The 14,273-nt window shown below is 44.7% G+C and overlaps 1 protein-coding gene across 10 annotated transcripts in view; it reads right to left on the bottom strand.

Annotated features, from left to right (window-relative positions):
• LOC120952469 (transient receptor potential cation channel trpm) overlaps positions 1 to 14,273 on the bottom strand; it is a 71,200-nt gene that overhangs the window by 50,159 nt on the left and 6,768 nt on the right. For 5 of the 10 annotated variants that reach the window (XM_040371817.2, XM_040371818.2, XM_040371819.2 and 2 more), the window contains exon 3: positions 3,370 to 3,724. The exons of 3 other annotated variants lie outside the window; for them this stretch is intronic. In XM_040371817.2, the coding sequence (XP_040227751.2) occupies positions 3,370 to 3,405 (36 nt within the window). In that variant the 5' untranslated portion in view covers positions 3,406 to 3,724. Of the gene's footprint in view, positions 1 to 2,661; positions 3,725 to 14,273 lie in introns of all 10 variants that reach the window. 2 more of the 10 variants (XM_049605924.1, XM_049605926.1) reach the window with 1 other exon arrangement.

The following is a 14,273-nucleotide window of genomic DNA, read 5'->3' as shown; positions in this document are numbered from 1 at the left end:
TGCAGCAAAGGATGGTGGTGATCGTTGCATCCCTCAAACCCGCATGCACGCCTAAACCGACACACAGCTCTTCCGTGATTGTTCAGACAGTTCTCGCATAACGAATTTTTCCTTACGTAGTCCAGCCGGCTTAGTACTGAAAGATTCTTAAATTCGTTACATTCTCTCACCTTGTGCGAAATGCTGTTGCAAACGTAGCACTTTTTGACGTCCCTGTTTTCGATCACATGATGATTTAGGTTTGCACGGGTCCCGGAACGGAAATTTCCTCTGTTGGTCTTGTAGCTTCCGAAATCCTTCACTTCCGTGATATCCTCCGTAAGGGCAGTCAGGTAGCTTGAAAACACTTGTAGAGATTTTCCACGCCTATGCCGTTTATATCTTACCCAATCCAACTGGTAACCTGGAGGGAGCTTCTCCTCCAGCTCTTCGACGAGCAAAGGATTGCTTAAATGCTCCGTCAGCTTCGCACCCACGATGTGTCCGACCAATTGTTTTACTGCGAGTCCGAAATTTATAAACGTCTCCAGTCGATCAGCATCCGGAGCAGGTACAGCTCGAACCTTGCGTAACAGCGCCTTCAGGATACGACGAGGTTTCCCAAATAAATTTCGCAGCTCCTTTATCATGTCCGGAACAGCATCCGCGAGCATCAACGTTCCATTTACCGCTTCCAATGCATCTCCACTTAGGCTTTGTCTCAATCGTTGTAAGTTTTCGAGGTTAGAAAAGCCACATGCTTTTGTCGTGTCCTCGAAACAGCTGATAAACGCCGGCCAATCCTCGGGGGCACCACTAAACGGGGGTAATGGCATCGATAAACGTTTACGTGCCGACTCTTGACGACGCGTAAGGGGTTTTTCTTCAACCTCCGTTTCCACATCACTTTCAACAAGCTCACGATCACCGCTAGATAAATCCTCACTCGCCGTGCTGCGCTCATCCTCATCCATCTCCTGTGTTGCACTACGACTTGTCACGCAAGGGTTATCAACGGGACGACGTTGATTGCGTTTCAATTTGGAAACCTTCAAACGCAAATTCTCAATCTCGTTATCTTTCTCTCGCATCTCTGCGTCGTATTTGGCTACAAGCGCATTGATGCTTTTCTCCTTGCTCGATTTCGTTTTACTTCTTTTCTCACCGTTTAGCTTCAATTGCTGCGCACCACGTGTCTGCTTAGTGGTGTGCGTCTGCTGCGCCGATTCTCCTTTCTCGATCATCTCCACTCTCGCTGCAACGGCCAATACGGCATCCACAACGTCGCCGGTCTCGTTCTTACTTTCGGGAATACGCTGCGTCGTCGGCTTCGATTCCCGTGACGGTCCAGCCTCTTCGTCGTGCTCCGTTTTGCGTTCCATCGTCTGGCAGAACAAGCACTCGATGCAGGTAGAGATTCACGATCACTTTTAGTATTGTGGTAACAAACTAATTTTTTATTGTTGAGTAGCGCTACGATTCGGAAAGTAAATCTTTTGGCAAAACCTTTTTTACATGCACTTTTGATAAGATCGCATAAAAAATTAGTTTTATTTGCTTCCGTATTGTTCGACTTCCTTTTTGCTACTGACCTTTCCTCCACTCTCTCTCTTTCTATCTCTCACACTCTCTCGTTTTGTCGCTCTCATTTCTCTTCTTCTCGCAAATCGCACACTTTGCGGAAGCAGTTTACCGCGTTCAAGAAAGGCCTATTTACCTTGTCTATAGACCTATATCGGATTCTGCGGTCGTACCTTACACAAGTCGAGTGATTTATTCCCAATCCATTATAAACACCCAACTAGTTGAATGGTTGTTTACCATAAATGAAATGGAAAAATATTGGTACGCATAAACACAACCCGTCATGGTATGAAATAAATTGCATCACATCTATTCAGAATCTCAACGAACGAATAAACATTGCCACTATATCACATTCGCACACGTGTTTGGAAAGCAAAATAAACACTGCTGTGCCAAATTGGACCGGGATTTTGAGCTGTGCGGGTTCAATGTCAGACCCACATGGAGACGCCTGGTGGTGCACTGCACTGATGAGCTGAAATGGACTTCATTTTACTTCGCCCCGGACCCATTACTTCATATTACTCCAGAGTGATTACTTGATTGTGAGTAGTGAAAGGTAAATTTTCTGCGAATTATTTTATACGCCTAACACGGATGGGGGAAACACACAGCGTTTTATGAGGCAAGTGTATGGATAATTAAACCCTTTTCATAGTTGTAATAGAATGCAGAAACGAGTGCACGAGTGCTATGAAAAAATAGTAAAAAAATGTGAGTATTCGAGAGGAAATCATTACGGCAATGCATCAACACCAGCAGAGCCATATATTAGCGGGTGCAGAGCAACCCACTGAAGAGTTCTGCGGAAAATCTGCGGATGTTGGTTTGCCCGTTGGAACCATACTACATTTCCCTTTCTCCGCTGCATATGTGTGCGGATGGGGATTTGTTGAAGTGACTTGGTGCTTGGTGGGAATTATAAACGAAACCGTGCTAGAAGAATGGGGGTGTATTGGGGGTGTGAAGTAAAAGAGGAAGCGGGCGATAGGGCTACACAGCGAGACAACGCACTACACACTACAACGTTAGCACTACAACACGGGGGGGGAGCAGCACCGGGAGTGAGCAAGCAAGAGAGGGATTTCAACGTACCGGTTTTGCATTCCTCTTATGTTTAAGCATTTTCCCAAACAGTTGCAGTCGGAGGGAAGGCCGTACGTCACAAATGGCGGAGTATTAGATGGGCAAAAATGGCCACGTCACGCGCGCGCGTTACACTCACAGGATGATGATGGTGATGGTGCTGAGGGCGCTAGAGGGCGCGTCAATGCAATGTGGGCGTCTTTCCGCGTTTTCGCGCGAAAACGTTCGTTGGTCGCGTCCTGTGCTGCTCGTGTTGGCGGTAGGGATTTCCCCCCACCGGTGGATCGTTGCCTTACAACGGATTGTAAAGAAACCGAGCCTCACTGCATGCAAGTACGTCGCTAAGTCCGCGCTTTATGATATGATACTTTGTTAAAATGGTTTTGTGAGAGTGTTTGTTGATTTTGTTTTTTTTTGTTTACTTTGCTGCGATAGCACCGTAATGAGCGCATGGATACGATTGTGTTATAGGCCCAACCGGTGAAAAGTCGAAGGCAAGACGGACCGACTAAGCACCGAAACCTTTTCCGGGAAGGAGGAGGGTTTTAGTTCTAAGCTAGACAGCAAGCAAAATGGTACCCCACCCGTCCACCGGGCTGCTACCACCAGGATGGATGATTGAATGCAGGTGGCGCGGTAGTTACGATGTGACGATATTTACAGATGATTGTCGTGCGTCATCGCAAGGATATGAGTAGGATAAGGTAAATGGCGCACATTTCTACCCTGCCGATGCTCGGACCTTGCCGGCATCCTGCTTGATCGAGCGCGATTCCACCGCTCATCCACAACGAGTACACGACGCTGGCACACACACGCACATACACACACAAAAATATACACGCGCGAACCACTTGAGACGATGCACCACACTAGCTAATGCACTTTTGCACGTGCCCGGAAATAGAACTGTTCCATGTGAGCGCTTTGTTACACGGGCGAAATTATCACAAAGACCAACAAAAAACACACTCCCGCTTGCTTCACACAATCTGAATCGTGCGTCAAACGAACTATCAAAACCGTAGATCGATTTTTTTTTACATTTTTACACTAACACAATGATCGTACGCTAAGTGTATTAAGGGAAAAAATAAAATAACGAACACTTAATTTATTGTATAATTGCTTCTTACTTCGAGCATCCACCATTTATTTCCCTTCACGCACCCATCGACGATCAAAACACGGCGCGATCGCGCTGACAATCCCAACAAACTGTCAGATCACGAGCGTCGAGCGTCGGATACGTCAACGCGATCGGTGGTGAAGAGGTGGGTGGGCATATGAAGCGGTATATAAATAACACCGATGCTAGGCTGGTCGAGCACAGCGCACAAATACACACTGAACCTTCTTTGCCTTCAAGCCCGACCGTACGTCAAAAATCGCTAACCAAATTTGTAAACAAAACTCGTTTTCTTCGTGTCCATCGAAGCGGCCGAATGCGGCACGATCACACTCAGTCTGACTGCACTGGCGCGCGATCGGTACGCCCACACCCGCACCGTAATGTCGTTGCCCGCTGGAGTGCTGGACAAAATTGCGTGCGTACAGCAGAGTTGCCAGCACGGTACGCAGCGGTGGGGAGGGCAACGAACTACCAGCGGCTAAAATTTGGCCACCGTAGACATCCGCCAGACTGGTGCACAAACACGAAGCGATAAGGCTGTAACATACACCGTCACAACATTAAACATACACATATACATCCACACACACACATACATTTGCACACTGAGTGGCGTACATCGATATTGAACATTCAGGCGGCATACACATATGTTGTTCGAGTTTTTCCCCTGCCCACTCAAACCACCGAGAGCAAGCACAAACACCACGATGCACACGGATGAACGACGGCTGCGCCGATGGGTTAGCAACACTGATGCTCCAAACATAACCTCGCGCATGTGGCAACACGTGCGCGACACTTCCACGCTATGCGGTTTAAACATTTAGCTACATCAAGACGCATAGCATAGAACATATTTAGAGATCTGTAAAAAAAAAGAGAGAAAGAGAAAAGAGAGAAAGAAAAAAAGAACACCGGACGCCACCACACAGAGAGAAAGAAAGAAGGAAAACGAATCAATTGATCGGTCCCTGGTTAACAGTGAGCATGATGCGACATATCCACTGCTGTTTGGATGGTATTACAACCAAGCTCTGACATGTAGTGCAAAGCGGCAATCGGTACGTGCACGGCGAAATCAATCAAAAAACAGTAACAATAAAATTGACGGTAATAATAAACGAATGATTCAATCGAGAGAGGCTAACAAAGCAATCCGATAAGTGGTGAGGAAACATATGAAAGCATGGATTAACCTTCTACATAAAGTGCACACCCTAACCTAGACCTACGAACGTAAATAGCTGAACCCATAACCTAGAAACCATAGGCAGCACAAACACAAACATGCAAATATAAAAATAATTAAATAATTAAACTAAGTGAGGCTTGATGTACCATTTGTTTACCTATTTGTACTGGTAGATGATACAGTTTCGATTGGGAATAAATAAAATTCTCATATTGAAGAATAATTTGAGAAATGTCGGTTTAAAAATAGCCTATTTCTCTTGGCAAAATATCACTATTATTCATTTCAGATGAAATTTACCTTTAATAGAAATTCATCTCATGCTTGAAATTATCTATTTAATGTAAGCGATAGCGCATCTCTGCCCCTCATTATGAACCTTCGCTTTCCTTATTTCATGTCGTTATACTTTTTTCACGGTTAGCTTTTCGCGCCCCACTAAGTGCAAAAATGAAGTCATTCCGGTAATTAAATGCCATCTTACTGTCGCTATTTATTTGCACACCTGCAACCTTTTGCATTCGCAAAGCAAAAAGCTGTTTAATTTTATTTTCCTCTCCACACGGTCCCACCTGGTTTTGGTACATCCGTATACTTTTTCCGACCCAAACTGGGTCCAAAAAAAATAACATCAGACTCAGTAACAATTTTATTTCTTCACAGCTTCACACCTTCCTAAACCACACACACTCTACGCATCATTTATGCTTCTACGGATGGATGTGGCTCACTATATCAAAATGCAGTAGCACAGCACTGCCACCGGAAACCGTGTAACGCTTCTCCCTTGCTACTAACTCGTAACATATGTCGGTTTTATTAGACAGCTAATCAAATTTTCATTCATTACGTGAGACGGGCGGACGATTTACTACAAGGATGTACAGCAGCATCGAAAAACTCAAAGCGTTCCAAGAAGAAGAACAAACTGTACGTACCTTGCCCGGGATTAAGCACGGAATGTTTCGAAACAATTTCCCGATGGCACAACAACACTCCCTGCTTCCTTCCCATCCGGCTGGGGCAGAGAGAGAGCATGATGAATACGACGACCGTGTCTTTTAATTTCTATTTTATTGAGTGCTAGCTGGTGGAACCAAATTCCAGCGCCTGGACCGCGTGCCTCCACCCTGCTGCCGTCGTCGGCCGAGAGGAAAACTCATGATGGTATGTTACAAGCCACACAGTTTCTTGTCCCAATCTGGGACTTTATTGGGGCAAAGGTATGCATAAATTATGCCGCAAGCTCGAGACAACGATTAAGGAAAGCGGCGGTAGTGTAACGCCACCCGAGCCAAGAGTCGTGAATTCGCGAGCTCGGGGATAAAAATAAAACTTTTTTTGTGTGCGTGAAAAGCTCCAGACTTCAAAGCATACTGGATGAGCGGGGAAAAAATAAACTTTGCTCTCAAGCATGTTAAAGTACCGACGTGGAAATATTTTGAGAAGAGCATCAAAGTTACTTTAAAGGCCTCCGCCAGAGCTTTTAATGTTAAATACCTGCAAAAGCCTTGTTATGCCTTGCAAGCAAATATAAGATTTAGAAAAAGATTATAATAATTCAAGTTGAATTGAAATAATTAAATTATTTAAACTGTTATTATTTACTGTTATCAATTATTTACTGTTTTTTGCTTTGCAAAACTCAATTCACCATTTCAGCGCTGAAATATCAATTTAAAGAACGATACAGTCAGCACAACACGATTTCTTTCTCTTCATGGAGCAGTGAACGATGCAAAAACATACACCTGACGCCGTTCTCCTTCCCAACCGTTAGATAAACATCCTTTTCATCCGCCTGACGCCAGCGAATAACAACAATGTTACAAAAAGGACTCAACATAAAAAAACAGTCGCAAAATGTACTCTTTACACCAGTCCACTAGACGAAGGTAACGACTACCGAAAGCACTGGTCTCCCTCCGCAACCGGACCGAATTCCAGCTGGGTGATAATCTCCAAGCAACTGAGTGTCGATCCCTTGCATCGGCCGTCTCGCCCCAGCTGTCGCACGCCATCCGTTACCATCGTCACCTTTTTTTTTTTTTTACTAGAAATCGTCGCAACCAAACAGAAGACATACGCATGTTGGCTTTTTCGCAAAGAAAAAAGGGGGAAAAGGTCACCGTGTAGCAACAGCAAGCAAGCTCCCAACAGCTCGGTGAGTTCTTAGTAAGCAAAATGTTAAACGCAAAGAGGGAACGTTGGGCACAACCAAAAAAAAAAGCTCTCCATCTTAAGGAAGTAATTGGGTGAGATCATGCTGGACCCGGGGACTTGGACGGAAAATTTGAATCCATCCTTTCGACCAGCACCGTTACGGACTACGGTCAGCTGGAGATCGTAGAAAGCAGAAAGCGAAATGAAAAGCTGCTGCGGGTCTGCTGGTCTTGTTACCTAGCCATACTACTTCCACTGCGTGGCATCTGCCTTCGTGGACACCTTCGATTCATCATCTCCGATAATGCATGCGAAGGGAATTGGAAACATTTCCCCCTAATTGGATCACTGCAGAGCTCAGTGACTGGAGCGGTAGCAGACACATCAAAGCTGTGTGTGATACGTACGGAAACAGGAGCATTGCATTGAACTGGAACAAAAAAGCTCAGAATGGGACTCATTAAATTAACACTTGTACAATTTTAAGGATGTACAGTATAATTCATTACATGTTTCAATGGGGTTTCTACATGTTTCAATGGGTTCCCAGATTTCCTATTAACTTCCCACGACGTATTTGTCTTATTTACATCTTGTCGGGGTTTGCTACATTTTTAATGAATGTTTTCCCCAACCCATGCCCCTTCAAGCTCATCAGTCACTCTCGCCACTATGCAAGATGAAGATTTATGTGCGTTACAGCACAGTAGACGAAGACGGACATGTCCCTCCTCCACCGTACAATGCAGTACATGACACACGACAAACCAAATCTACCGTCGGTCAAGTTGGTTTTATCGAAAGGTGACCGAAAAGAAAAAAAAACAAAACCAAACCAAACGACACTACTCCTAAGGACAGCAATACCACTTCACGAAGCGTTAACCATATTATCCACCTGGGAGACGGTTGGAGAAAGCGAAAACATCTCCCCTACGCAAAACACCTGCGCAACCCACGACAGCAAGGGATAGCATTCGTCCTGCTGCTCACACACGTATCACACGGCACAGAGGTTGTCTACCGCGGTGACGAAAGATAGATGACCGAAGGAAAATCTGATACCATCATTACGCCTGTATTTTTGGCCAGTACAGCTTCAGAGTTCCTTTGTGTGCGATTGCTACCGACATGGATGGTAACGTGTTACGTGTGTAGGACGGGCCGCTGTGCTTTCTGATGAACTGTTCCCCGGGTTTTCCCCCGAAATGTATCAACGAACCTGTGGGAGGATACAAGGGTCGAGCGTATAATGATACACTACCACTACACGTTCACTCCACGTGGACCGGGGCGGCAGGACACAATCGATTGGGCTTTCCTTTGCGCTAGTTCATTTCGCAGATTTCACCCCCAAACGCTTTGCTTACGTTACGCATGCGATCGTTGCGTCGGTGGTTACTACCGCTGTAACCGATACACATATTAAGGTGCAGAGACCGGTCAGCTTGATTGAACCGATTGCAGAACAAAGCTTAATTTTTGGCAAAAGCTATCATTTCTTCGAAAATTAGTTTAATCATTATTTGCACTGTGTGTTACCTACTTTCAATGCGTTGAACTGCTAAATCTGCCCTTCAATTATTGCACTAATTGAATCGATTATCCTTCCTACAATTTATAGGCGTCCAATGTGAGTAGCGAAGAAGCTGTGGTTTCTTAGGTTACAAACACTAACCTTTCTATGCTTCCTCTTCTATGCGTTACACACATACATAAACTATTAACGAACTTTCCTCGACGGTGACCTTTGTGCGCTTGAACCATAATCAGCACCAAGAGATCATAAACATGTTTTTACACCCACCCCAACCCTCCCACTTCCAATCATGCGTGTAAGTTGTTGGGCTGTGACCCCTTCACTGTCATGTTACATCGCCTTAAATCACCTTTCGTTCGCCAACTGGTCAGCACAAAACATACATGGAGGGCAGTACCGGGGATCACAGGACAAAACGGACCACCAGCACGCATGTACCTGGCATTTAGTGTCCCGTCATACGGTATAAACCCCGGCACCCGGCGCTGGCGCCATCGTTTCGACATTGCGAAGCCTTGCAAACCTTGCCAGCAACCAGTGCCACCCACTGTCACCGGCAGTGATTTACCGGCCTGGGCTGTGCCAGTCCTCGTCCCACTCGAGCCACCATGCGAGCCACTTACTACCAAGCCTCTCCAACCTCAAAGCAAAGTGAGTTTTATGGTTACTTTTGTTCCCGTTTTTTCCCCCATTCTCGTTTCGGTCGTGCCGTATTAAAATGTACCATTCATCATTACACATGGCAAACGCTATTCATGTGCTCAGTGTTTCCGTTGTTATATTTTTAACCATCCCACCATTGTACTCTATTTGTTAGCCAAAGCTTGGTTTTGTTTGTGCTGCTTCGTCCATTTTTGCCCTGATGAAAGCATTGAGTTGGGGTTTTCTATTTACCTACAATCTAAACACATGTTTGATGAATGTCTGTGTGGTCACTTTGCAAATTGAAATGAATATTTTTGTCCTGTTGTTCAAGAGCCAGATAAATTATCGCAAACGAAAGCATTCAGGAATTTGAAAGACAACAAAAAAACCTACTTACAAATTCAAATGAACCAACACAAAAAAAAATGACATATCCCGAGATCGGATGTCCTTTGTGGATCATTGCTAAAAGCCGTCTAACTATCGTTAATTGGTAGATCGGTTAGTGAGTGTGGTTTATTTTAATTCCCAAAGATAGTAAAAATGCACGCTTACAAAAAGTTTCTCTTGTCAAAATGCAAAGCCCCAGGCAGTATGCAAACAGGATAACACAACCGACAAGCACCACGGCAGTATCATCAACGAAACGGTGCTGCACCTTGCTATCTTCCACCATGGTAAAACACTCCTTTCGCCTCCAATTGCCACTAGCCAAACTTCATCAACCGCTGGAAAATTCATGCAAAAACTTCATCTCCACGCCTAGTCAACAGCTTCATCTCTACGTCCAGCCCGGCAGACAGTTTTAATGCGAGAAAAATTCAATCCCCTGCACTGGACAGAGACCCATCGTCCGTAGTGCTCCGAAAACAAAATCGATTTTCCAATTTTAAACATTCCACCCACTTCGCGCACGCTCGGCAAACATACTATCCCTTTGCCCCTATTTTTGGCAACGCTTTTGCTTCCGTTCGGAAGCCTTCGAGTAGGGAAGCAGGAAACCACACACATTGAGGAGAGGGTGGAATGATTTTCCATCGTCCCAGAGCGCTGGCCTGTTTCGTAAAAGCTGAAACAAAAACACGTGGCACGTGAAAACCCCGCGCCGCAAGTTCGGTTGCATGCAACATGCACATTTTCGTTGGCTTTTTCGTTTGGCTACGATAGTCACGAAAGCATCAAAAGTGAATGAGCCACCATAAAGAAGGTAGGCACAAACAAACCCCACTCCATCCTCGCTCCCCTGCCTGACCTGACCAAACACACCTACCGGCCGCACCAAACCGATGGCCTAAAATTGGCTTCCGTTCAAATGAAATCATTTCGGTAATTAAGTGTGAACTTACGATGGGTGGAAAATCGGGCAGACTTTCCCGCTCTGTTTTTTTTTATTCTTTTCGCCCTACCATACTGCTTGACATGTTGCACCACGTGCGTTTTGAGTCACCCTTTTCCGATCTGTTTTTTATAAGGGTGGTGTTGGAAATAGTATGATTATAGAGTAAGGTTCCCTTTTTCCCACTGTTGACGATAGCACCGAACGCTTTGGCTTATCGTACGCGTGTAGTCGTTGATTTCCCAAATTGCGTGGCTAAAACCGCGTGTGTGTGTGTGGGTGTGGAGGGTGTATTTTTTGTCCAGTTCGTCTGTTAGAAGCCATCTGCGAGCCCATCGATCAACGCGTCAAACTGACGGCAGCAGCAGTGGTATGAACCATTTGGGAATGGATTGCTTATCGCCCACAGTTGTTGGCGTAGGTAAATGGTTCTGGCACTGCCAAAGGTCAACTGTGAGGTGCTCCTACGCTGCGGCATTATCGAGTTTTCACCGGAGGTCTGTGGGAGGCTCGATTGGTCTGCTGCTAAGAGGTTAGCCGTAGCACGAAGAGCAATTATGCCTTTGGGAGGAAACCGAACGGCAATGAGCTGTTGGATGAGAAGCTATAATGGGTCGGGTTTGGATTTTGAGTAAACAAGAACTTTAGTCAAACTGTTTATTTTCATAACTTATACGGTCGTATTAATAAAAATCATACTATTCAAGCAAGCTTTTATCCAAATGGAATGAATCTGGTGTAGCCTAGCACTAGATTTGCCCAAGAAATTTGTTCTAATGGAAATGCGTTAGATGGACTTTCACTCAACGATTATCGGCATGCTACTGTGCTAATCGATTGCAACTCACACGATTATTAAAAAGAATTTCCCTATTCGTTGTCAGATCACCGTCATTTAAATAATATCGTTTGATCAATGTAATGGAAAACTCCAGTATCGATTATTTTACAATTCCATGGTTGTTTTTTTTATCCCAACAATTGCACCGGAAAACTCATTAATCATCGACCGGAAGCTTGAGCAAACCGGGGTGGGAAGGAGAAGTGTAATCTGCCAGCACCAAACCAATCCGAGTGAAAAAGGGCGATAATTCATTAGTGTGTAATTTGTTTTGCACAGCAGTGAAAAACGAGTGACTGGTGCAGCGTGGTGCAGTGACAGCTAAGTACCAGCTTCCTATGCAAATTACAACCTGAACAGAACAGAACAACGCACGAGATTGGAGCGATAGGTAAGGGCTAAAACCGAGCATGAAAAACTACAGAAAAAAGGGTTTTAACATTCATATTGGCGTTGTAAATTATTTCACGAACAAAATACGAGTTTGCATGACTCTTCAGCAGTGCCTTGGCATACATTAAAAGCATTTGGCTACATAGTCTTTTGTTAAATATATACCAGGAACGTACGCAATGCCAGCCTTTTAGAGCGGTTAGTTGATAGCACAGAACCATGCTTAAAGTTTTCTTCCGGAGAAATCATACAAAGCTTGAACATATCACGTTTCCTTTCGGAACTCTCAACCAATACTTGGACAGATATTTTCAGGTGAAATAATGCAAGACTTAACAGGCGCCACTCTACAAAAGCATTTGCAAGCGCTTGTCAAGCACAAGTGTGAGCACCAATTTGCCAATACCATTCACTAAGCACCTCCTGCTTCCATCTCTTCGTTACGCCATCGTCTGTTCAGTTTGTGCAGTGTACAAAAGCAACATTCGACCATGAGAATGCAACCATAACCGGTTCGGTCTGGTCCTTCTGGCTATAGCATTCCGAAGCATCCGAGAAAAGCCAAAAGCAAACATATCTTCCTGGTTTTCCAAGTACACCGGTTGACTGGACCACAAATCGTATCCATTTCACAACCTATGTATGTACAATGCTAACGTACAAATGCTTGTTATACATTAAGCCGATAAATGCTCTAATTAGGGTCGTTAGTTCTTCTGGTAAATGATAATGTGTATCAGGTTTAAGCAAAATGTTTAAAACAGACAAATGTGTCAATAATTTTCTTTAACTTTTACGTTACAATACGCGAGTTAAAAACGTTCAAAACAAAATATTAAATATTCCGCTCGATTCCCTTTCGCTACCTACATCAATGCTCTCAAGACAAAGCCCACGACAATGCTCCTTGCATTATTAAGGAAGGTACACTAATTGAATACCGGCTTTCGCCAGCAGCAACGCTTTACTCGTACAAAACTCCGTACTTCAATTACGAACTTTTGGCCCGGCTCCAAGCGAGCGAAGTGGTAGAATTATTTTCCCTGTTGACACGCATCTTCCCAGCTCCTTTTCGCGTTCTCTCAAACTCAGCCCACCAGCTCGAAAACAATCACTTCATCAGAACATTAACTTTTAACCAATTATTCGCCAATCAGTCTGGGCCACCCTTTATCAGCAGCAGCGCGCCTAGACCGTTGCCTGGCAGAACAGGCTGGCAATAGAGGGCAGGTCTATCAATCAAGTGCACGATCTGCGTCCCGGATCTCGGGATGCTGCACCGCCGGGTCTGAGTATTCGGCGCGTATGTGAAAAGACCGAAAGACAACATCATTCCACAACTTGATACGTACTTGACAAGCACCAGCAACCGATCCACCTGGCAACAGAGCCCGCGACCGAATGGGCGAGACGCTCGAGAAGATGAAAATTATAAAACAATTTATAAAAGTACTCCATCGTAGAACCAACGCACCCCCCTAGACAGCAGGCAAACGGCTGGAATGGTAAAAGGATAGAGGAGCCGGGCTTTTAGCTAACACTAAAAGAATGTTGGCGAATAAAAAATTGCTAAAGTCTGCACCAGTGTGCGCGTGCGATGAAGACGTGAAGCTAAAGTTCATACCGAGCTTGATGTTGATGGACAATTTCTTCATGGAATATGTATCATGTACAGCCTGCTTTTGAGTGATAGATTCATGCGATTCAGTATTTAATTATTATCCTTCTATTCTACTCTTCTATTTGTAATCCCAGAAATTAAATCAATAAGGGGATGCCACAGCATTCTTCCCTTTGTTAGAAACGTCGCGTTCAATATCATCGCCATACTCCTGCTTAAGTCCACCTGAATTATACAGCCCGACGAAAGCTATTTCACCCTTTGCCAATCGAAGAATTACGCGTCACTGACACCTGTTGGACTAACAAATCCATTTACCGAGAGCCGTATCACATTTTCCCCAGAAATCCCCCAATTCCTGACCATCGAACCGATTAACTTTATCGTAATCGAATTATGCCCCAAGCTCAGCCGCTCACGTGCGCGTGTCGTTCGCTTCGATTGAGGGTTTTGTTTTTCCAATCTTCGCCGAATGTCCTGTCCACCCATAACGAAGAAGGAATCAAACGAGTGAGCGAATATGATCGAATAAATTTGCCCCCCATCTCCCTGACGCCGACATCGGGTGTGCCTTTTTCATCCAATTCCCAGTCAGGTTACGCTCAACCTCTTTCCAACCGAAGCGAGCATGGAAAGGCGCAGCATTTTAGCACACTTTTACCCTATACCATTCGCATCTTTCTAAACGCATCTATAGATCCGAAAGGAGTCACCACCAATACCACCACCATGGATGAGATTATTATTATCGTGTC

This window comes from Anopheles coluzzii, chromosome 2, assembly GCF_943734685.1.
Source record: "Anopheles coluzzii chromosome 2, AcolN3, whole genome shotgun sequence".
Lineage (NCBI taxonomy): Eukaryota > Metazoa > Arthropoda > Insecta > Diptera > Culicidae > Anopheles > Anopheles coluzzii.
The sequence above is the reverse complement of the archived record's forward strand: the minus strand, read 5'-3'. Positions and strand labels throughout refer to the sequence as shown.